At 41.8% G+C, this 26,018-nt stretch overlaps 1 protein-coding gene across 1 annotated transcript; it reads right to left on the reverse strand.

Annotated features, from left to right (window-relative positions):
• Nucleotides 1-7,117: 7,117 nt before the first annotated feature.
• On the reverse strand, nt 7,118-13,628 carry LOC103277905 (lysophosphatidic acid receptor 6). Its single transcript, XM_008104970.3, has one exon. The coding sequence runs from the start codon at nt 13,586-13,588 to the stop codon at nt 12,569-12,571; it is 1,020 nt and encodes a 339-aa protein (XP_008103177.2). The 5' UTR covers nt 13,589-13,628; the 3' UTR covers nt 7,118-12,568.
• Between the last annotated feature and the right edge of the window lie 12,390 nt (nt 13,629-26,018).

The raw sequence follows: 26,018 nt of genomic DNA on the forward strand, positions 1-26,018 counted from the left end.
AGGTCTTTGGATAGGATTTAATCAGTAGAAGCGGGATTGCAGCACCAAAACAAACAGAAATCCAAAGCCACAAATAATCCTGATGATGTCTCAAATGTTTCCTGTGCATCTATAGCACCCTTCCACTAGCACAAAACCATGTGTCTAGTCCAGAACATCTTATTGAGAATGCCAGCTGCAGGTTTTTGGTTTTGTTTTGTTTTTGTTTTGTTTTTGTTTTTTGTTTTTTGGGGGGGTGGGCAAATATGTATTGTTCTAGCAGAGAAAGTAGCTTGAAAGTGCATCTGTTTCCAGAAGGAAAAATTATTCTGAAATATCTGCTATGGCGAAGGGCCATTAGCAGAAATTCTGTCTTTTTCCCATGCACAATTTGTCTAAACTCTGCTTGCATGTTCTCCCCTGTGGGTAATAGTACTGCCATGAGTGTGAGGAGATACAATGTGCATAGTAAAAGCAGAACATGGAGAAAATGTTAGTCCCAATTGTACTATACACGTCCTGGTCCAGGTCCCTTCCTTGCTTTCTTTAGTGCTTTCATCTTGCATAGGCTTTTAGAAAAAGGAAAATACCTTGAGGAACATACCTGGAGATTGACCCCTCCATGTGTCAATTGGCCCTTGCTTGCTTTCTGCTAATAACAGTGCTACTTTTGTTGTTTCTTCAGGTCAAAATTAAAGCTTCCCTCTACAATATCACCAGAAATGGCTTAGTAAAATACTACTGACCGCATTGGAATCGAATTTCTGTATGGATGACTTTGCAATATAATTTTGATCATCAGGATATACCTTATATCCTCCAATATTTCATAGTTGAATATTCGGGCATGTGTGGCAAAAGAACTTCAGAGTGCAGTCACGATGGCAAATGTTATTGAGGAAGAGCACACAAGCCAGAAAGGGCTGTAGCAGTTTGCATTTGAGGAGGAGCAAGACTGCACCCTCTCCTCTTCTCTCCAGCAACTGTGTTAATAGAGTGCAGACCACTTTTGTATTTTAGTAGGCAACTAGCTGTGCCCGGCCACGCGTTGCTGTGGCGAAGTATGGTGGTATGGGAAATAAAGTATTGAGGAATTGGTGGTAGTTAAGGTCAAGGGTAAAGGTTTTCCCCAGACATTAAGTCCAGTCGTGTCTGACTCTGGAGGTTGGTGCTCATCTCCATTTCTAAGCCGAAGAGCCGGCGTTGTCCGTAGACTCCTCCAAGGTCATGTGGGATGACTGCATGGAGCGGCTTTACCTTCCTGCCGGAGCAGTACCTATTAATGCACTCACATTTGCATGTTTTCGAACTTCTGGGTTGGCAGAAGCTGGAGCTAACAGTGGGGGCTCTCTCCGCTCCCCCAATTCAAACCTGTGGCCTTTCGGTCCAGAAGTTCAGCAGCTCAGCGCTTTAACACGCTGCGCCATCAGGGGATATTATTTCCTAAAGGTTGTGAATATACAATATTTCTGATTGGTTTTTTTTGTTTGTTGGAGGCAAGTATGAATGCTGCAATTAGGAAAAATGATTAGGATGTAATGGCCTTGCAGCTTTAAAGCCTGGCTGTTTCCTCTCTGAGTGAATTTTTTGTTGGGAGGTGTTAGCTCGCCCTGATTGTTTCCTGTCTGGAATTCCCTTGTTTTCAGAGTGGTGTTGTTTGCGATATTTTATGTGCTTCTACTGTCTGTGGCCCTGAGAAAACAGGATTTGCCAGACTTTGATGATGGGAATACTTTGTTGGGAGGTGTTAGCTGGCCCTGATTGTTTCCTGTGTGGAATTCCCCTGTTTATTTACTGTCTTGGTTTTAGAGATTATATTGTTCTGCATTATTCTATCCCAGTAATTATTTCATATTAAAGAAGAATCTCACTTATCCAACATTCGCTTATACAATGTTCTGGATTATCCAACGCTGTCTGCGTTTTCATAATCAATGTTTTTGTAGTCAGTGTTTTAAATTCATTGTGATATTTTAGTGGTAAATTTGTAAATACAGTACAGTAGAGTCTCACTTATCCAACATAAACGGGCCGGCAGAACGTTGGATAAGCGAATATGTTGGATAATGAGGAATTAAGGATAACCCTATTAAACATCAAATTAAGTTATGATTTTACAAATTAAGCACCAAAACATCATGTTAGACAACAAATTTGTCAGAAAAAGTAATTCAGTACACAGTAATGCTATATAGTAATTGCTGTATTTATGAATTTAGTACCAAAATATCATGATATATTGAAAGCATTGACTACAAAAATGCGTTGGATAATCCAGAACGTTGGATAAGCGAGTGTTGGATAAGTGAGACTCTACTGTAAATACTACATAGCATTACTGCGCATGGAACTACTTTTTCTGTCAAATTTGTTGTATAATATGATGTTTTGGTGCTTAATTTGTATAACGATTACCTAATTTGATGTTTAATTGGCTTTTCCTGAATCCCTTCTTATTATCCAACATATTCACTTATCCTGCCGGCCTGTTTACGTTGGATAAGTGAGACTCTACTGTATATTTCTAATCTTATATTATCTGCTCAGAACTGGATTATCTGAGGCCCCTTCTTCACAGCTGTATAAAATGCACACTGAAGTGGACTATATGGCAGTGTGGAGTCAAGATAATCAAGTGCAAAGCAGATAATATAAGATTATAAATGGGTTATATAGCTGTGTGGAAGGGCCTTGAGTCTACACTGCCATATAATCCAGTGCAAATTAGATAATCTGTGGAAGAAGTCTAAGTGAGGCCTAAATCTGCCTGTCCCCTAACTGAAACCTGGCTGTCCCTTGGTTGCTAGGCAACCAAGTGGGCAGAGATTAGCCCTCTAAACTGGCAGCAATTGGATAAAAAAAATTATTGCTCTCCCTCTAATTAGGACTTTATTTTTCTTTTCTTTTTGTTGAAACAACCTTGAGGCGTGGATGATGGGTTGTGTTGTCAAATTTTGAGGTTGGGGGGCCTGTACTTTTGTTGTTTTGTGAATTGCCGTGATGCCATCACTCTTTTATATATATAGAAGTGAGGGGAGGAAAGAAAAACTGGAGCACTTTAAAAACTGAAGAAAAACTAGGATTGTAGAGGATTAATAAGACTGTCCCTGACAATTTGGGACAGCTGGTAGGTATAATAATAATAATTACAACAACAACAACAACAACAACAACAACAACTTTATTTTTATATCCCGCCTCTATCTCCCCAAAGGGGACTCAGGGCAGCTTACATAGGGCCAAGCCCAAATAAAAACAATAGCAATATAAAACACAACAATAGACAAGAGACATGCACAATTATAAAAATTTAAACATCACCCAATAAAAACAAATGACAAAAACTAATAAAAACATGGATTAAAACGGAGAGGTTGTAAAAGTAGACTGGGTAAGGTGCACCATATAAATATTGTAAACACGAGGTGACTGATAAAGTGCTGCAAATTTTTGGAAGTGCAAATTGGGATGGGAATAGACCCTGTGTCTATATCAAGTTGACAAAGGTAAAAAGTGCAAACAGGTACAAAAATGGTCACAGATTCAAGATTGTTATGAGGATGAGCAATCTTTATCCAAAGGCCTGAGTGAAGAGCTAGGTTTTCAAGCTCTTTCTGAGCTTGGTACTTAGATGTCTGCTTTGCACTAACTTTAGCTCTGTTGTCTCCCCCCTTCCCGCCCCCTACAAAATATATTCTGGATCTGTTAGAAATAACCAAATTTGGAAATGCCCAGCAACTTTGGAAAAAGGACAAAGCACTACCTTGACCCTACTTCTCCCCCAAACAGTAGTGACGAAACCTGTTTGGATCAGAGACATGAATTTTCAATTCTGGCAGAGTCTCAGATGCTGACTTGCAGCAGTGGGTGGGATTAAGGACTTTGGAGTTGTGTTCCACTGCCATTACTTATTTCTTGTGAATACGTTACTTGTTGTTGTAAGAATCTAGCACTCTTTCATCTTGGATAGTCTTGTATGAGAAGTGTAAGGAAGATAACTCAGTACCGGTGAGGGTTTGGGAATAGAACAGGAATGAGCCATGCTGCTTTCGCCTGTCATGGTGTTATCTACCTCTCAGTCCTCTTCTAAGAACTTTCTAACTGTGAGAGCTGTTCAGTACTGAAACTCTCTGCCCCAGATTGTAGTGGAGGCTCCTTCTTTAGAGGCTTTTAAGCAGAGGCTGGATTACCATCTGTCAGGGGTGCTTTGAATGTGATTTTCCTGCTTCTTGGCAGGGGGTTGGACTAGATGGCCCACAAGGTCTCTTCCAACTCTAGGATTCTATGATTCTATGATTCTACACTGCCATATAAAATCCAGATTATCTGCTTTGAACTGGATTATATGGCAATGTAGACTCATATAATCAAATTCAAATCAGATAATCTGGACTATATGCCAGTGTAAAAGGGGCCTCAGACTTAATAGCCTTTACTTTCATAACAAGCAATGCAATGAAGAGGACCAGTTAGGTACAACAAGTTCATTTTGCCTGTAGTTGTTTTAGATACAAACACTGGTGCTACCATCAGGGAGCAAAGACATTGCACTTTCCAACCAAAAACCTCTGTTTTGTTTGCTCCCACAACAACTTTCTCACAGGGGTCTTAACACCCCACTGACAACCAGGATGTAGAACCCAGCCAGACGTTCAGCTTCTTCCGGCAGATGTTATCTGGGAACATATGAACAAATACCTTCCACCCTTGTGTTTAACCGAAACGTATCAAATGTGGGGCTCAATGGGAACTCTTTGGTTCTTCATGTCCATTGCTTGGGGCAATTCCTTATGAAATCTATCATCATAGCTAGCAATGACAGCATGTATCCTTTCATGCTGGCCAGCCTAATAAATTCTTAGTATAATCCCATGTATGTTTGTTCTCAAATTGTTCTCATTGTCTCCAGTAAAACTTACAAATGCAAAACTAGTAAATTGCCCCTCCTTTGTACATAAAAATGAAGCCCCTTCCACACTGCCCTATATCCCAGCATCTGATCCCAGATTATCTGCTTCAACTGGTTTATATAAATCCCCACTGCCAGATAACCTGGGATAAAGAAATAATCTGGGATCAAATCCTAGAATATAGAGGAAGTGTAGAAGGGGCCTGAGGCCCCTTCTACACTGCCATATTATCCAGATTAACAAATCAGATAATCCACATTATCTGTTTAGAACTATGGCCCCTTCCACACAGCTGTATAAAATTCACATTGAATTGAATTATATGGCAGTGTGGACTCAGATAATCCAGTTCAAAACAGATATTGTGGATTTTCTGCCTTGATATTCTGGGTTTTATGGCTGTGTGGGTGGGTCCTAAATGATATGAGTCTACACTGCCAGATTATCTGGATTTTATATGACAGTGTAAAAGGGACCTGAGGGACAATGCCTGCTCGGAGCATGCATCACTGAAATCTATGGGACTTTCTTCTGAGGAAGAATGTACATGAACAGGTGTTTCCTAGTTTCCTGTAATTCATGGATTCTTTAAGGATACAGGCATCTGCAAAGACCAGAACCACAATTGAAGGAACAGTATCCTGGCCTCACTGCTACTAACTAGCAGAGCTTTCCAAACTGTGCGTCGCAACATGTTAGAGTGTCAGCTATAGTGTGTAGCTGTGTTGTGCGAATGTAACAAGAAATTTCCGAGTCTTTGAGCCCTTCCACACAGCCCTATATCCCAGAATATCAAGGCAGAAAATCCCACATATCTGCTTTGAACAGGGTTATCTGAGTCCACACTGCCATATATTCCAGTTCAAAGCAGATAATGTGGGATTTTATTCAGCTGTGTGGAAGGGGCCTATGTGAAATAAGCAAGAAACCATATATTTAAAAAATATAAATGAGAGATTTTCAAGAGATATGTCAAGGACAGAACGCCACAAGGTTCAAAATAACAGAGTTTATTTAATTACAGAACTCAAAAATGCCCGTAAAAACACAAGGGCCAGGCAATTTTAGCCTTTAGGAGCAAAAAAGGGACAAGGAAAAAACGTACAAAAGATAAACCGGATTAAACCGAAGTTTAATCCGGGTAAAAACAAACTGCTTGCTTCAGCCTGAGGGTAAACAAAACAAAAGCCGAGGAACAAAAGAATGCAACTAATTGGCAGCAGATTCCTCTCTGCTGCCAACACGGTGCTTAGAGGAACTTGCGTCGCTCCCACACACACAGCAGACAGGATTTCCAACACGAACAGATCAGCCAAGGATTGTAGCAGAAGAGTAGACCCAGTTCCTTTCCGTGGTTCAAAGCCAGAAGTAGACGTTTGTAGTTTCCAAGTCCAGAAGGGGGAAGACAAGCCGTGGTCAGTTCAATCCGAGTTTTCAAAGCAGGAGATGGCGTCCGTCAAGAAGACGACGGAAGGTCAAGCTAATAAGAGTAAGCACAGGTTTGCACAAACAAATGCCCACACAATTCCTCCCGCCGTCTGACCCTGAATTCCAAAAACAACTTACGTCTCAGTACAGGAAAACACACCAGTCTTCAGGAAAGCGTCCCACACAGATCCCAAGCGTTTGTCCAGATTACCTTGCCCAACGCAATTTGCAATTGCTCCCAAGCCCCATTTTATGCCAGTTACAAATCCTCATCACTGTCAGCTGTCCTCCTTAACCCGGGCGTTTCCTCATCACTTTCCTCATCAGAGCTGGAACACCTCTGACTACGCCCCACAGCATCTCCAGCTGTGGATCCCGTCCCATCCCTCCAGCTAAGCCATGGGTCTAGTCCTGAAAGTCCCCATTCATCTTCTATCCTATCATGACCAGTGGCACCCAATTCCTCCCTTACCCGAGTCCAATCCATCTCATCCTCCTCCGAGCTAACCAGCCCCTCCTCCATTCTCTCCGTAAACCCCTCAAAAGACTCTTCGTCAGATGGTGCTGCAAAAATGTCTCGCAGTCTTTTTCTTTCTCGCTCCTCGAGAGTATCTGACTCTCGAGGAGTCTTACGCCCACGTCTGTCAGTAACAGAGCCATGAGGCTCAATCATAACAGATATGTTGTATTTTCAAATATTTTGTTATTACAATGTATATAGGTTTTCATCTTTCTTGTAAGGGGTTGGTTTAACGTTCAAATTGCTAGTAAAATTGAATTACTGTGTAGTATGTCTAAAAACCCCTGCAAAGGATTGTTACCTTGACATGGTGCTGGGACTTGCGCACCTCGATGATACCATGAGCTAAACCATGAAGGGGCACCCAAGATGGGAAGGTCATGGCAGAGAGGTCACACTAAAAAGTGTGTCACCAACATGAAGTGTTTGGAAAGCTCTGAACTGCAGGGTTGGCCTACCTCATGCTTGCATGTGAGAGTGTATGTTTGCTTTCAAAAAAAGTTATATGCTGCTTTTCCACAGCCAAAGCATTTCCCATGTAGTTTGTTCTTTTTCTATTTTCTAGCTGATTGGAGTCTTCTGTACATATAATGATAATGCACAGTACTCTCTTTGGTGTCTTTTCTTTAGTTTTATATTTAGGATCAGCACATCTAAATTATTCACATTATTTATCCATGTTTTTGACATGCCCACTCTCTTTATGTTCTTGGTTAGAGAGTAAATCTTCTGATTCCTTTGTGTGGGACTAAGTGTTTTCAAGTCACCTGTTGACAATATCTGCTTTGAACTGGGTTATCTGAGTCCACACTGCCATATATTCCAGTTCAAAGCAGATATTGTAGATTTTCTGCCTTGATATTCTGAGTTATATGGCTGTGTGGAAGGGCCCTCAGAGGTGGTTTATCAGTTCCTTCCTCTGAAATACAGCCCATAGCCTTTGGTATTCATTGGGTTATCTCCCATTCAAGTACTTACCAGGGCTGACCCTACTTAGCCTCTAAGATAATATGGGATCAGGTGCCTTTATGTTATTCAATTCCCTTACCTTGAGTTAAAAGCTGCTGGTATATAACTACTTCCCTCTTTCTTTATCCTTATTGAGGCATATCTTCATTAGCCTTTCTCTTTTCCCCTGGAACACATCTCAGGCCATCTCAGGACATACCAGAAACAGACATAGTAAGATAACCATGTGTGCTTTCACCATGTATAATTGTATATATGTAGATGGTATGCAGTTTCCTATGTGAGAAGTTTCTGGGCTATGTCAGTAAGGCAGATTAAGTTCTGACAGCTAATGAGCTCTATGAACATGGAATAACAAAATGTTCATGCATCCTTTTCTCTGATGTGGGAGGATGCAGATAATAAATGTCTAAAAAAAAAAAACCAGCAACAGTGTTACGCAAGAAGCCACAGAAGTGAAGTTACCCTGGCAGACGTGTTCAACCAGATAGTATGGATGCATTAACAATAATTGCACATGTCCAGTGGTTGAGACAGTTTGCTTCATATTCTGGTTGTGCCCCGGTGTGAGTTGATTGAGTCTCTGTTTTGTGTTATCGAAAACCAATTACTACAGTCATTTTATATACTAATGCTGAGTAAAAATCTCCCAGATTACAGGGCAATTTGCACTTTATGAAGCAGTCTGTGTTTGTGTGTGTTAATAAACATTTCCAAAATTGAACAATATACCCCATACACCATGTAAAAGTTTAGAAATTTTAGTAAACTGGATTGAGTGGGTGCTGTAAATGCTGTACCTTAACTCTTATCAAAAATAGAACCATCCCCTTCTCTGAAGAAAATGGTGAAAGGTAAGAGTCCATTCCAGGAAAACTTAAAAGAAGCACGGAACCACTCTGTTTTCTCTATCATGATGCCACTTCTGGACTTTTTGAATGCCTGGGCAGGGAAATGATAGCAGCAATAGCTAGAGGCTCCTGGCCCTGAGGCAGCATTAGTATTCCCCTCTCTGCAGAATCACTCTCAACCTATTAACAAGTCACATCAAAATCCATAATTCTGGTCTCAAAACGCGCCCTTGACTTATACAGAAAGTCGACTTGTGCATGAGTATATATGGTACAATTTGAGAAGTCTGATATGGATTCCTCAAACACCTATCCTTTTATTTTTAGGATATATGTTTCCTCCTGGTTTGTTTTGGTAGAACTGGGCAAACTGGGAAAATTCTGGGCTTTGGAGATTGCATTAGATGAGTCCTTGGACCCACCACTGTTGTCATTGAATTTAACTCTTCTACCTTCTTCTCTATGTGGGAACGGAAGAGCAGAAGTAAAGCTGTGTTGTCGAAGGCTTTCATGGCCAGAATCACAGGGTTGTTGTGTGTTTTCCGGGCTGTATGGCCATGTTCCAGAAGCATTATCTCTTGATGTTTTGCCCACATCTATGACAGGCATCCTCAGAGGTTATGAGGTATGTAATCCCCAGATGGGAACTACGAGGCTTCCATCATATCAGAGAGGTGCTTTCCAGAGATCTCCGCCATCTGAGTTTCCCTCTTGTAGACCAGAATAAAGTAGAAACGTATGGTTCTGCAGAATGGATCTGCTATGTATGATTAGGAATGTGACCTGTATGTTTATAGAACCCACCTGATCCTTCATAGCAGGGATGTCCAAAATCCAGCAGTGATGGTTCCTTGTGAATCAGGAGGGTGGCTACATTTATAGTCCTTCTTGTGTGCAGGCAGAGCTATTCTTTCATCCCAGAAGGGAATAGAAGGGAACAGAAGAAGACGCTACATTGTGTGGTTTTCTATAATGTCACAGTTGCTATTTTAGTGGTGAAATTTGTTATCCCCAGCAACTGGAGGACTGAAGGAGCTGGTAAAACAGCTGGGGTGGTTTGCATTCAAAACATGTTAACTATCCTATACCGAGAATGGAGAGAGAATAATTTGCATTCAAACCAAGAAGAAGTGAAAAGAGATATGGAAAAGAGAAAACAGCAATGTGGGGCTTCAAAATAGGTGTGTGTATGCTCTCTGGGTTTTGTTGGTACAGTAGAGTCTCACTTATCCAACACTCGCTTATCCAACATTCTGGATTATCCAACGCATTTTTGTAGTCAATGTTTTCAATATATTGTGATATTTTGGTGCTAAATTCATAAATATAGTAATTACTACATAGCATTATTGCATATTGAACTACTTTTTCTGCCAAATTTGTTGTCTAACATGATGTTTTGGTGCTTAATTTGTAAAATCATAACCTAATTTGATGTTTAATAGGCTTTTCCTTAATGCCTCCTTATTATCCAACATATTCGCTTATCCAACATTCTGCCGGCCCATTTATGTTGGATAAGTGAGACTCTACTGTAATTATTTTGCATTTCCAGTTGCCCCAAGTGAGGTTCAAAGAGCAGACTGAAAGCACTGCTGATTTACCCTGCTTTTGCAATGTTTGCTTTATTTACAAAAGTAAAAAAAAAGAGTACAGGTATACCTCAATTAACAAAGTAAATGTGTACCTGGACATTACTCTTCAACAGAATATTTGGTGCCAGAGGCAGAAATAACATTCTAAGAGTAGAGGTAGATTCCTGCATCACAAACATCAAGAGAAACTGTATTGTCTCAGCAAATATTTTGTCCAAATCTAACAATAAGCCCATATGAAATCAAACTACCAGTTTAGGGTAAGCCTTGCAGAAGTAAATAAAAACAGTTTGAATCTTCTAAAAAGCACCCAAAAGCTTCTCCCAAAATCCATCTAGCTATTATTATTTTTTTCTTTCCTCAACCTCCACTTTTCTAAGATTTCTATTTTGGTGGCTAAATGTATACAGATCTATTATTTTTAATATGCTGGGTGCATCTGGTGAAGCAGATTTATTTGAGCTCCCCTTTTCCTCTGTTTTGTTGTTCACATCTGCCGAAAGCAGTGGTTCTCAACCTATGGGTCCCCAGATGTTTTGGCCTTCAACTCCCAGAAATCCTAACAGCTAGTAAACTGGCTAGGATTTCTGGGAGTTGTAAGCCAAAACACCTGGAGACCCACAGGTTGAGAACCACTGGCCTTAAGGGATTCTGGAGGCAGGTGCTCTGTACCATGCCTATTATAGACAGGGGCAGGCTACCTGTAGTAGAATCAGTTTCAGTAGTAGCCAATTCATTTCCAACTCACGCTTTATTGCAGGCACTATTGTCTCTGCCCCCAATTCTGCTAAAGAGATTCCAGAGAAACAGATGACAAGGCAGAAAGGGAGGTCTGGGTATGCAAAAGAGTTTCCAAGGTTTTTAAAACTGAGTTATGTCTGTATAAATAGAGGCCAATAAAACACTCACACAAGGTGGCTGCAACTCCACTCTTCATAGTATCACAATCATGTCTATAAGGTCCCTTCCACACAGCTGTATAAAATCCACATTGAACTGGATTATATGGCAGTGTGGACTCAGATAGTTCAGTTCAAAGCAGATAATGTGGATTATCTGCCTTGATATTCTGGGTTATATGGCTGTGTGGGAGGGCCCTTAATTATGATTGTAAATACAAAACAACCACAGATAGTTAAGTGTTTCATATTCATGTTTACTGTCATGATTTCGGTATTATTGCAATGACTGTAACTCTCTCCTCAACCTATATTGCTGGACATCAGCTGCAAGGAGAGGCATTTTGCTGATGACCAGAGCATGGTTGACTGATATAATTGTACATTTCATGTTTCCTTTTTAGATCTAGTTCCTGCATACTGTTTGCAACCTCTCCTGCTTTTCTGATTCATGTGATCAAATGGCTTGCTCACTTTGGTGCTCTGTAACATGACTTATATGGGTAGTGAGAAACCATGTACTCCAGAAGCAAAATGTCTTGCATCAGCCTGACCACATTTTTTTAAAAAAATGGAACAATAATGAACCATGGTGACATCTAATGCCCACTTCATGTCCTCAGTTTCCTGGCTTGAGTCTAGAGTCCCACTCTGAATTTTTCTTCAGTCTTTGATTCTCCAACAACCATATTTCCATGGTTACTTTTCAAATCATAGCTCTGTCGCTCTACTGTCTGGACTCCTTAACTGATTGCACTCCTTTCTAGAACTGTCTCTGTTCCCACTGCCTCCAGGTTTTTCCTCTAATCATAGATATTTTGGCTCTGAGTATAACTAATACCAGTCATTCCTCATGGACCAGCCAGATTAAAGTAAACAGTTGCCCCTCCACATTTGAAGTTTTGACTTTTGCAGATTTGATTTAAAATGTTCTCTCTAGGAATCTCTACATCCTCCAGTGTGAGTTTATGGTCACCTTCCTGCCTGTATACTGGATGATCCCATGCCCACATAGACAACTAATACATGATACCCTATGGAGTACCTATATACTAGAAAAGGTGATCCTCTAAAACCAGTAGATTTTGTGTGTTTCAAAATTGCCCAGGTATTAAGATTATTATATTATCTTTCTTTGTCGTGTCAGGAAGCTATTGTAGATATCCTGTTCAAAAGTTACGGGTAATACATTGTCTTGCTAATAGTGGGGGTGAGGGAAGAAAACAAAGATTATGATGACACTCCAGAACAAGTCAGATGTTGCTACAAAGAAGGCCTTATACACTAGTATCCAGGTCAGTGGTTCTCAACCTGTGGGTTCCCAACTCCCAAAAATCCCAGCCAGTTTACCAGCTGTTATGATTTCTGGAGTTGAAGGCCAAAAGATCTGGGGACCCACTGGTTGAGAACCACTGATCTAGGTCATGTTTCTGAGGCCCTCCATGGTTGGGCTAGCAGTCTCACCTGAATCCATGAGGTTCTGGCTTATTGTGCCACAGCAGGGCAGTTTCCGATTGGTAGCTTTCATATTGAAATAGTACAGCAGTGGATTAAGAGCACTGTTGATGCTCGCAAGGGCCATGACCGCTCGCTGTGCTGAACATGTGAAAGGCAGCAGTCCTGGGGTTGAGAGGACCCCAATACGGCCAAGCGTATGTAGGATGTGGATGATGTGAAATGGTAGGAAGCAGAAGGTAAGCAGGCCGGTCACCATCAGGAGAGTGTGGAGAGAGTGCCTCCGAAGCGAGGAAGCCTGAACTGACCTGTGTGTGAGATTCATGATGCGTCGGCCAATCACAACCGAACAGATGACAATGGTGACAAAGGGCACAAAGAAACCCAAGGCTGAAGAGGCAAAGACCATGGCTGCAAGTTCATTGCTCCATACACGAGCCGGGAAATTCTCCATGCAGGCAGTATTCCCATTTGGGAAGTGACGAGTCACAGTGCTTTTGGAAAAGAAGATCAGCAGCCCAATCGCTACTGTGCACCAGATTGCCATGGAGAGTAGCACACGGTAGAAGGGCCACCGGAGGCGCAGGTAGCGGATAGGGTGGATGACAGCCAGGTAACGTTCGAGGCAGATGCAGGCCAAGAAAAGGGTGCTGCTGAACATGTTGGCCAAGAAAAGAGCATTGGTGGCCTTACACAGGCCCTCGCCAAAGGGCCAGTCGTTGCGTCTAGCATGATACACAGCTTGCAGGGGCAGTGACAGGGCAAACAGTAGGTCGATGACAATGAGATTGTAGATGAAGATCATGACAGGAGGGGCCTGGGCTCGGGTGACCCAGCAGCTCCACAAGGCAACACTGTTTGAGCCCAAGCTTAGCACACAAACCAGGCTATAAGTGACTGGAAGCAGCAGGTGCTGGAACTCCGCTTCAGCAACACACTGTAGTTGTGTTGACTTGTTAAGATGAGAGTTTGGGGTTTCCATCAAAAGGGAAGTGTCTCCTGGAAGGTGTGTGGCATTTCCCCACATCTGGAAAGCAAACACGTGATTTGTATGTAAAATTAATCCAGTAAAGCCATTAAGAACCCTGCTTGTCGCAGGTACCCAGGCAACCAGGAAGGAGGGGAGACCACCTTCTCTTTCCTGGTCACACAAGCATCTCTGCTGATAATAGCACAGGGTGCCATCAATGGCCAGGTGCTCTCACAGAGCTATGTGGACATCTGGGTGTGGCAACGGCAACACAGACAGTAAGGTGACAGTCTATCAGGGCTGATCGGCCCAACTGGACTCCGACTTGCTGCTGTGGGTTGAGGACAGTGCATATGGCACCTCTGAGGACAGACTGAAGCATTTCCTCAGAGAAACTGCCCAATGCAGACAATGTGATTCCCAGTATCAAGAAGCTGCACAGACCAAGGTTTCAGAAGGATTCAGGACATTTTATTAGCCAGTTGCCTCAAGCAGAAGAAAATAAGTTTTGGAATTGCCTTGAATTTTTTTAATGTAAATCGCCCTGGTCTAATAAAAGGATCAAGCTGTGTGATTTAGGGCTTATCTCTCTCTGTATAGGATATCTTCTGTCCTTTCACTGGCCTGAGCTGCTGCCTCATCAGACAAAATCTATCCCACCCTCCCCCAACTACACTTGACAGCTCATTTCCTCTCTTGGTCACCACACCTCTCTGCAGAATTTTCCCATGGTTCTAACTTCAATCATCAAAAGGGATTCTATATATGTAAATCTATCCCAAAGGAATGAGTTTGTTGGACCGCTGCATTTCATGGCACAATTTATTTGCTGTCTTACTGTTGTCACTTACTTTCTGAGCTTGGAAGCACCATTTAAGTAAGACATCGGGCCCTATCACACTACACCAGGCATGGGCAAACTTTGGCCTTCCAGGTGTTTTGGACTTCACCTTCCACAATTCCTAGCCTCCACCCCTTCCTTTCCCCCCTCAGATGCTTAAGCACCTGGAGGGCCAAAGTTTGCCCATGCCTGCACTACACTGTTATAACACTATTATTCCATATTAACTGCATTGGCTGTCCTCTGTGGAATTCTGGGATTTGTAAACCTCAGTCTAAGATCCCTATGGTTGAGAATTCTAAAGCCCTGCCTCCCTTAAAGTATACAGTTATTCTACTTTAACTGTCATGACAACATTGTATAGGATACGAGGACTTATACTTTTTTTGGGGGGGGGGTGAATTCCACAGGGAGCAGCCATAGCAGTTAATGTGGAATAATGATGTTATAACAGTGTGTATAGTGTGATACAGCTTACAGTCTTGCAGAGTTCAAGATCCATTAGTGAGGGATGCAACTGCATGCGTCCAGGCTGTCCTGAATGCCACCAACTCTTTGCAGCACAATCCACCAGAAGCGCCCAAAATGGCAAATCCCTGCAACCTATATCCTGCATACCTTCTGCATGTCAGTTGTCCAGAGAGATGCCTGCTTCTTCAATGGTTCTGTGAGACTGTGGAGAAATGAATATGTAGCAATTACTCAAGGAGGGAAGAATATACTGTAGACGCCCTATCAGTCCGTCCCTGTTTCCTGTTTTGGCCTTGAATTGCACAGTGTTGCACTACATTTTATTTTGGGCATTCTCCATGATAAGGTTCAAAATACTGAGGCTATAGTGTATGCTCTAGCTTATAGATAGTTCTGCCCCCACTGTTTAAGGCTCAATGTGGATCTTAATTTGTTAATTGTGATTCTCCCTTTCCAGCTATCATATTAGCTGACATAAATTTGAGCGAGCAAATGTTGTTCCACAATTTTCACTAAGCTCAATTAGCATGGATAGTTGTGAAGATCATAGGAGCTGCATTGGCAGTGTAGTCCAACAACAGCTATTAAAGCTGCCATTGCCCACTCCTTTTTAGATGCAGCACAACAGAATGAGGATGCTTCCATATTAAGTTTTCATCCTGACTTTGTCCAGTCTGAAATACAATTTTTTGCAGGGGTTCAATCAGAGGAGGCCCAAGACATTTTGCTGCTAGGAGCAAAGGACTAAATGGAGTCCCACCAACTTGGAATGATGATGGGTAGAGCCCCAACTAATCAATGCACTAGAGCAGGGGTCCTCAAACTTTTTAAGCCACGGGCCGGTTCACACTCCCTTAGATGTTGGGGGACAGGAGTATAGTTTTTAAAAAACCATGAATGAATTCTTATGCACACTGCACATATCTTACTTGTAGTGCAAAAAAGGGAAAATACATTTAAAATATTTAAAATTATTAACAATTTTAACCAACATAAACTTAGCGGCATTACAATGGTAAGTGTGGGCCTACTTTTGGCTGATGAGGTAGTCAAGTTAATTAGGATTGTTGTTGTGTGTCTTCAAGTCGTTTCAAACTTAGGGCAACCCTAAGCCTGAAGTCTAGGGTGGGGGTGGGGAAATGGCCTTGGAGGGCCACACCTGGCCTGTGTACCTTAGTTTGGGAACCCCTGTACTAGAGGGTTGATGACTTCTCTCTGGGAGTTTGAAAGCAGCTGGTGGATGGAAAGGCATTTGTTGAGGATCCTTCAGGTTTATTTATTTTTATATATTTTCTTCATTTCTATCCCGCTCTTCTCACCCCGCAGGGGACTCAGAGCAGCGTACAACATACATTTAGGCAAAAATTCAATGCCACATTATACAAAGCAAATAAAACATAACATAAAATCAATAGAAACAATCAACATATAAATACAATTTAAAACCATTAACATGAAGATATTAAAACATGAAAACAACATCTAGATACCCCCCCCCCCCCCCAAAAAAGATCTCTTTGGCTCTCTTGTTGGATTTCATGTACTGAGAAGACGGGTTGCCATCCAAACTCAGTCCAAGAGCACTAGGCTTCCACAACAATGCCCTTAGTGCTCCCCATTCAAAAAGGTCTTTAGAATAGATGTTGGAAGGAAGACAAAGACAATTGCTTTCTTACAGAGACCAGCAGGTTCAATCCATGATTGCTGCTCTTTCCCCCAAGAAGTTGCCCATGACGGCTAGGAGCTCAAAGGTCAGTGGAGCAGTAAAGCTGAAGGTGGTGATCCAAATCCCAAAGTGGCTATTAAACATGTAGAGATCTATCTCCTAAAAGAGGCACACCTAGAATATTCCTTTAACATTCAGGTGAAAACGCCTCTAACATCTCTTCCAAAGGCTTTTTGACTGAAAAAACTTTTTGACTTTTTGACGCCAATATTAAAAGACAAGGGAGTTAAAAATGGATGGGAGTTTTTCAAAAGTGAAATACTCAAGGCACAAATGCAAACAGTGCCAACAAAGAATAAAAATAAGACAATTGCAAAGAAGCCAGAACTGATGTCCAAAGAACTTCTAACTGGTCTAAGACTAAAAAAAGACATGCATAAGAAGTGGAAAAAGGGAGAAACCACCAAAGAAGAATTCAAACGAATAGCCAACTCCTGTAGGGAAAAGGTTCACAAGGCTAAAGTGCAAATGAGTGCAGGCTTGCCAGAGACATTAAAAACAATAAAAAGGGCTTCTTTGCTTACGTCGGTAGGAAAAGGAAGAACAAGGAGGTGATAGGGCCTCTGCGAGGAGAAGATGGGGAAATTCTGACAGGAGATAGGGAAAAGGTAGAACTATTTAATGCCTTCTTTGCCTCGGTCTTCTCACAAAAAGAAAGCCAGCCTCAACCTCAGCAACATGGAATAGATGAAGTATTAGGGGAAATCCAACCCCAAATAGGGAAACAAGTTGTCCAGGAACACATGACCGCTCTAAACGAATTCAAGTCTCCAGGGCCGGATCAACTACACCCAAGAGTATTGAAGAAACTAGCGGAAGTTATTTTGGAACCACTGGCAATCATTTTTGAGAGTTCTTGGAGAACGGGAGAAGTCCCAGCAGATTGAAGGAGGATGAATGTGGTCCCTATCTTCAAGAAGGGGAAAAAAGGATGACCCAAACAATTCCCGTCCGGTTAGCCTCACGTTAATACCAGGCAAGATTCTGGAAAAGATCATTAAGGAAGTGGTCTGCAAACACTTAGAAACAAATGCAGTCATTGCTAATAGTCAACCAGGGCCGGCCCCACTATGGAGGCCATGTGAGGCCGCCGCCTCGGGCGCAGGTCCAGGGGGGCGCCATCAGGCTGGGCGGGAGGCGGGGCACCGCCCTGACGGTGCCCCGCCTCCCACCCAGTGCGCCCTGGCCTGGCTGGCCTTGCCCGGCCAGCTGCTAGCTGGGTAAGGCCAGCCAGGCCACAAGGCTTGCCTGGCCAGCTACCACAAGACCAGGGCGCACTGGGCGTGAGGCGGGGCACCGTCAGGGCGGTGCCCCGCCCCCCCTGCCCAGCGTGCCCTGGCCCTTCTAACTCTTCATCTAAGTCGTTAATAAAGATGTTGAACAGAACCGGGCCCAGGACAGAATCCTGCGGCACTCCACTTGTGACAGTTGGCCCCGTCTCCCGCGCTATTCGCCCTTGCCCGTCTGGCCTTTTCTAGCTGGCCAGACTGCAGCGGAGGTCCCTCCAGGCCGCAATCGCGGCCTGGAGGGACCTCCGCTGCAGTCTGGCCAGCTAGAAAAGGCCAGACGGGCGAGCGGGAGTAGCGCGGGAGGCGGGGCCAACTCTGGCCCCGCCTCCCGCACTATTCGCCCTGGCCCCGCCTCCCACGCAGCGTGGGAGGTGGGGCCAGGGCACGCTGGGCGGGAGGCGGGACCAGGGCGCGGGAGGCGGCGCCGGTGGGGGGGGCGCTTTTCACCACCCCCGCTTAACATTGAAAATTATCTCCGGCCAGCCCTGTAGTCAACACAGATTTACCAAAAACAAATCATGCTAGACTAATCTGATCTCTTTTTTCGATAGAGTTACAAGCTGGGTAGATGCGGGGAATGTCATGGATGTAGCCTATCTGGATTTCAGTAAGGCCTTCTGGCAAACAAGCTAGTCAAATGTGGGCTAGGCAAAACTACGGTTAGGTGGATCTGTAATTGGTTAAGCAAACGAACCCAAAGGGTGCTCACCAATGCATCTTCTTCATCTTGGAAAGAAGTCACAAGTGGAGTGCCGCAGGATTCTGTCCTGGGCCCGGTTCTGTTCAACATCTTTATTAACGACTTAGATGAAGAGTTAGAAGGCAAGATCATCAAGTTTGCAGACGACACCAAACTGGGAGGGATAGCTAACACTCCAGAAGACAGGAGCAGAATTCAAAATGATCTTGACAGAGATGGGCCAAAACTAACAAAATGAAGTTCAACAGGAACAAATGCAAGATACTTCACTTCGGCAGAAAAAATGAAATACAAAGATACAGAATGGGGTGCTTGGCTCGACAGCAGTACGTGTGAAAAAGATCTTGGAGTCCTCGTGGACAACAAGTTAAACATGAACCTACAATGTGATGCAGCGGCGAAAAAAGCCAATGGGATTTTGGCCTGCATAAATAGGAGTATAGCATATAGGTCCAGGGAAGTCATGCTACCCCTCTATTCTGCCTTGGTCAGACCACACCTGAAATATTGTGTCCAATTCTGGGCACCGTAGTTGAAGGGAGATGTTGACAAGCTGGAAAGCGTCCAGAGGAGGGCAACTAAAATGATTAAGGGTCTGGAGCACAAGCCCTATGAGGAGCGGCTTAAAGAGCTGGGCATGTTTAGCCTGCAGAAGAGAAGGCTGAGAGGAGACATGATAGCCATGTACAAATATGTGAGGGGAAGTCATAGGAAGAAGGGAGCAAGCTTGTTTGCTGCTGCCCTGGAGACCAGGATGCGGAACAATGGCCTCAGACTGCAGGAAAGGAGATTCCACCTAAACATCAGGAAGAACTTCCTGACTGTGAGAGCTGTTCAGCAGTGGAACACCCCCGGACAGTGGTGGAGGCTCCTTCTTTGAAGGCTTTTAAGCAGAGGCTGGATGACCATCTGTCGGGGGTGCTTTGAATGAGATTTTCCTGCTTCTTGCAGGGGGTTGGACTCGATGGCCCATGAGGTCTCTTCCAACTCTACGATTCTATGATTCTGTGATTCTATGAAATATCACCACCTTGCTAACATTTCCGCATGACTATTTTCATAACTGTCATGGTGCTGTGAAGAAGTAGAAGGAAGTCCATTGTCCTCTTTGTGCAATTGTCCATCAATTGTCGAACAGCTATAGAAACATAGTGCACAACAAATTAGTGTTAGCAGGAGAAAGGCTACGGCTCAGAGAACATGGCTTCCCTCAAACCCTTGCACTATCATATTATGCTTTATAACACTATTGTTCCACTTTAACTGCTATGACAACATGCTGGAATTTGCCATATAGGGAGAGGCTTTGGGAATGAATCCACAGCCAAGCTCTTAGGCCTTACTAAACTATAAATTACAGATTTCCACAAGACATAGGCATAGCAGTTAAAGTGTAAAAGTAGTGCTATAATAATGTGATAGGACCCATGTGAAGTTACAATTAAACTAAGGAAGACATCATGTTTTTAGCATTACACAATATCTGTGCCATCTTTTCAAATGCAATGAATTTGTCTCTAACAAAATTAATAAGAGTGTGTGTATCTCAACCACGTCCTTTCTAGGATCCATGTTTTAACACCACTACTGCCACCATCACCCCGCAGTCCTGGCACCAAACTGCTATGTTGGCCCATGCGACTTTTTCTCACAATGGAGATGAGCAACAGGTCCCTTTGGTAGTAAATCTGGGAACATGGATAATGGATCACAGAGTCAACTTTTGAAGTGTTGAAGAAAAGAAGACAAGGGTTAAATCTAATATCATAAATACATATTATCATGCTGACCTTCTCTCAGTGTTTGCAATCTCCAGTTTCTGCAACACAGTTGTGGCTATATAGCTATGTCTTTCTTTGCCTTTTCCTGTCCTCTGTTCTACCCTGGGATGCCTTTTTATCATAAAGGCAGCTTATCATTCCCTCCAGCCAGTGTCTCCAAGAAAATGTCTTTATCTCTGGAATAGCCTCTGTCTTTAAAGGGAACATTTCCTGCCACAGTAGCCTTTATAGTATCCCTGATAGATCACTCAGAATAACATTAAGCTTATTGTAGGAAACAACTTCTAACAGAACTAAACATGGAGCAAGCAGGCTGCAAGAGAATTCTAAGAAAATGATTTGCCAGTAAAAGCTGCATTTTGGACTTTCCTGCAGTGCCGCCTGCTGCTCTAATTGTGCTACAGCAATGCATGAATTTCATTAATTTTTCAGTCTCTACTTGCAAGCTTTGGACATTAAAGGGGTGGAGTATTAGTTTCATTTGACCTCCCTTTGGGTTTCCATTTATGGAATACAATTTCCTGAGATATGTGCATCAACCACAAAACTTGCAACTGAATGCTGGGTTGGGCTTCTGCAGACCTTTAATGAAAAAAAAAACCACATGCTAGATGGAAGATATGTATATGAAGAAAATCACAAGACTAACAGGCATCTTTCACCACTTCAGGGAGTCCCTCTTCTAAAAATAGTCCCAATATAGAGTTTAGTTTGACCCTCATTTTGAAATTCCAGACTAGGTGTGATATTGATAATTTGGTTGCATTTTGGTCTTCCAAAACATTTTGTGAATAGATGTTGCGAGTGATTAGGGTTGGTGGGAGATTGAAACTCTGGTCCCTTCCACACAGCTGAATAAAATCTCACGTTTTTGGCTTTGAACTAGAATATATGACATTGTGGACTCAGATAACCCAGTTCAAAGCAGGTAGTGTGGGATTTTCTGCCTTGATATTCTGGGTTATATGGCTGTGTGGAAGGGCCCTGAGAGGGCAGTGTAGGAGGACAAAAAAGGCTTTAGTCCACATTTGTAGATACTGTATACATTAAGACATTCATAAAGCAAGGATAAGATACCATATTTACTTGAATATAATGCACCATCGAATGTAATGTGTACTTCAACTTTGAAGGTGCACATTACAAAAAAAGGATTTGCTGTCAAATGTAATGCAATGATTGCAAAAAGGCTGGTGGGAAGCCGCCTCCCTCTGTCAGCCCTAGGCTGGCAAACTCACCAGCCTCACCTAGTTCCCGAATGACCTCCAAAACCTCCCCTGTTCAACTGCCTGCCTGCCTCCTTGACGATAGGATCAACAACAAAGTCGAATTTACATGCACAATTCTAATGCACCATCAAATCTAATGCACAACCTCAATTTTGGGAATATCATTTATCCAAAAAATATGCGCATTAGATTCAAGTAAATATGAATATGTGCAGCTTTTGGATCACATGAGGCCTTTTGAGGCATCTAGTGTGACCCATGGGAAACTCCCTAACCATCCAGCACCTTCTCCAGATTTCTTTGGGAAATAAAAACGGCTTTTAAACTGAATACACATTCCTCTCAACATTGAAATAGCTCTCTCCAAACCTCCAGAGGACAACTGGGAGTCATATCTGGTCATGCAAAATGACAGCCACACTAGCCCTCTAACCTGAAAAGCTTTCCATCCCTGCCATTTGGAAGAAAACATGGTTGGAAGTGGATTTCTTTCCCAAATATTAGCTTCTGGGAGTTGATACACATTCCAGGAGCTGATACTGTTGATAAACACTCCCCTCCCACCTTTTTCCAATCCAAATTGCCTCTGCATTATAACTGCTATTTTAGAAAACATTCATGACAGCTAGCATGGCGGAGTTTGTGGATTAGACTAAGACTCTGGAGACCTGTGTTGTCATTGAGAGAAAGGGGGAGGAGAGTTGGGTGGTGACACTTCTCTCTGTGGGATAGGTAAGCAGCAATGCAGGCCATGCGGGATGCAGGGCAACAGGTTCCCCACGCTGCCTACTGGATTCATCACGATGTATGCTGAAGCCCCTCACTATCACCCGCCATGTGGATCTCAATGTGATGAGGTCCTTAGTGACTAACCCTGGTGTAGCCAATTGTCCATTGTCCCTTTTCCTTCCATTTATACTCTGTGCCACTTTGAGTCCCATGGGATGACGGTAGAGGAGGGGGCCATGGTTCTGTTACTGGCATTAGCTAGGTCATTGCTGGTAGTGTCATCTCTCAGATGGGTGGTAGGTACCCCAGAAAAGCATTGCCAGAATATTATCTCTTCTCCATGGAATTCACCACTCAGGGCCCATCCACACAACACCTAAAACATGGGATTTCTCAAGTTAAAAGAGAGGGCGGCTACATGACACTAGCGGTAAGTCCACGCTGATTCACTGAAATGGACAAAAAAACCACGGGATAAAATATTCCCCTTGTATCTTTATTCTGGCTGGAAAATGTGCATATTTACATCACAGTATATCCCTTAACTTGCAAAAAACACATGATCCCCCCCCCTTCTTGGAAACTGCTCCAGCACATGTCTGCTTTTAAAAAGCCCAAAACAGCTGATCATCTGTTTGGGCTGTGAAACGGACACACAGCTGATTTAAAGGAAGCACGAACTGAGAGCAATTAGAACTCTCTGAAACTCTTAATTTTAAACTTTACAATATTAAACAGAGCTTGAATAAGCAATTAGGGGAAGAGAGAAATCCTGTGGAAGTTTTGTTTTTCAAAAAATTCCCTCCATTATGTGCTGAACTTCAAATACGCACATACAAATCTGCTTGTATTTATATTAAGATATTCGCATGTGTTCATATACAGTCCAGCACATAACTGAGTGATTTTTTAAAAAACCCTTCAGCTGGATTTTCCCTGTCTGCCCCGGGAGAAGAAATCCTGAGACCCACAGATCTGTGTGGGGACATGTTCTCAGGTCCCGGGTTTTTTTGTCCTTCATTTAAAACCTGCATTTTCGTGCTGCCTGGAAGTGCCCTCAGCAACACAGCTCATTTGCTGCATTTTCCCATAAGTTTCCTTTCTTCAGTAGAAGTACCCTGTTTCCCCCAAAATAAGACAGTGTCTTATATTAATTTTTGCTCCCAAAGATGCACTAGGTCTTATTTTCAGGGGATGACATATTCTTTCCATGAAGAAGAATTCACATTTATTGTTGAATAAAAAATGAAAATTTATCATATACTGTACAGTAGTTGTCATCACAAACCAACATAACCAGACAAACTGAGTCCTATCAAGAATTTCTTGTTCCTACCATTACAGTAGAGCGGGGGTCCCCAAACTTTTAAAGCAGAGGGCCAGTTCATAATCTTTCAGACTGTTGAGGGACCGAATTATCATTTGAAAAAAAAAACCAAATTCCTATGCATACTGCACATTTATTTATTTATTTGCTACATTTATATCCCACCCTTCTTTCTCACCCCGAAGAGGACTCAGAGCGGCTTACAAATTAAATTTACATACAATATTATACTATTAGCATAGGACAATACTGGTAATAAATTACTATATTGTACTGTATCAATATATTGTAATATTATTGGTAATATTACATGTAAAATATAATATATAATTAATATTATTATATTGTATTATTAGTATTATATCGTATTACAATATAATATTATGAAAATTATATGTATATACAATATGTTATAATTATTATATATTATTGTAAATTATATTGTATATATAAATATATATAAACACACACACACACATATATTGCACATGTCTTATTTGTAGTGCAACAACAACAACAATGAAAAAACAATACAATATTTAAAAATGAAAACAATTTTAACCAACATAAACCTATTAGGATTTCAATGGAAAGTGTGGGCCTGCTACTGGCCAATGAGATAGTCAAGTTAATTAGGATTGTTGTTATTGTTGTTGTTGTTGTTGTTGTTGTTGTTGTGTGCCTTCAAGTCATGTCAGACTTTGGCCGAGCCTAAGTCTAAAATTAATTATTTATTTACTGCATTTATTTACTACATTTATATCCCACCCTTCTCACCCTGAAGGGGACTCAGAGCAGCTGTATGTACATACAATATATTATATTATTAGCATAACACAATATTAGCATTATATATTACTATATTGAACTATACCACTATACTGTAATATAATATGTAATATATAACATATAATTAATATTATTATATGGTATTCTTATTAGTATTATATTGTATAACATAAGATTATTATCAATATTATATGTATAAACAATATATTATATTATTAAAACTGATATAAAATATTATATTATAAAACTGAGGGCGTGGGCCAGGTAAATGACCTTGGAGGGCCACATCCGGCCCCCGGGCCTTAGTTTGGGGACCCCTGCAGTAGAGTCTCACTTATCCAACATAAACGGGCCAGCAGAACATTGGATAAGCGAATATGTTGGATAATAAGAAGAGATTAAGGAGAAGCCTATTAAACATCAAATTAGGTTATGATTTTACGAATTAAGCACCAAAACATTATGTTATACAACACATTTGACAGAAAAAGCAGTTCAATACGCAGTAATGCTACGTAGTAATTACTGTATGAATTTAGCACCAAAAAATCACGATATATTGAAACCAATTACTACAAAAGTGTGTTGGATAATCCAGAACGTTGGATAAGTGAATGTTGGATAAGTGAGACTCTACTGTATTTCCATGTACAACTATCTATGGTATGTACATTTACCGATCCTGCATGCTCTGGTGTTCTGTTCGTTGGGCATGCTTCCAAACAAAAACTTTACTAGGTCTTACTTTCAGGGGAGGCCTTATATTTAGCAATTCAGCAAAACCTCTACTAGGTCTTATTTTCTGGGGATGTCTTATTTTCGGGGAAACAGGGTATTAAGAGCTTGCTTTTAATAATACTTAATAATACTTTAATAATACTTCAGTATAAGTATTAAAAGCTTTCTTTCTTCAGTAGAAGTATTAAGAGCTTGCTTTTAGTAAGTGACAAGATGGATTCCCATCAGACACTTCAAGATTGGGACTGTGATGGTTGTGGAAAGCATTTTATGGGTGTCATGTGAATAAAATAACTATGGATAAATCTGAAGCATTGTAAGTAATTCCCTTTACATTCGCCCTGGGCAAGATAAACCACATTACTAAGTTTTAGTTTTTGTTGACGATATAAGTATTCATCTTTGCTCTCTCCCCATAGGGCTGACCCAGGTACACACTGACCTAGGTGATCAGTATAGATGAGCTCATAGAATAGTGGAGGGTGGTTAAAGAAAAAATAATCCCTCAGTTCATTTTGGAAGAAGTTTTCAAGTCCTCCTTAAGATTCAGAATGTTTATTTACTTCAGTAAGACTTACCTAATCTGATCACTTGATTTTGGTTGGGCTTCTTACTTGTTTTAGACAAAAAGGTTGCTGAAACGTCTCTAATTTTTTGTAGTATAGGAAACTATCTGTCTTCTTTCTATGCTATTTCTGCTTCTGGTACCAAATTTTATGGTAAAGAAGTAAGGCTCATAAACATACTTTGTCATCAGAGGTGTTACTGTATCATTATTCGGTTCACAGTTGGTTGTTGAAAGTCAGCTGTACTGGTTGGGAT

This window comes from Anolis carolinensis, chromosome 2, assembly GCF_035594765.1.
Source record: "Anolis carolinensis isolate JA03-04 chromosome 2, rAnoCar3.1.pri, whole genome shotgun sequence".
Classification (NCBI taxonomy): Eukaryota; Metazoa; Chordata; class Lepidosauria; order Squamata; family Dactyloidae; genus Anolis; species Anolis carolinensis.

Coding starts and splice junctions, on each gene's coding strand:
- LOC103277905 (XM_008104970.3), bottom strand. CDS start 13,588: ATGGAAACCCCAAACTCTCATCTTAACAAGTCAACACAACTACAGTGT.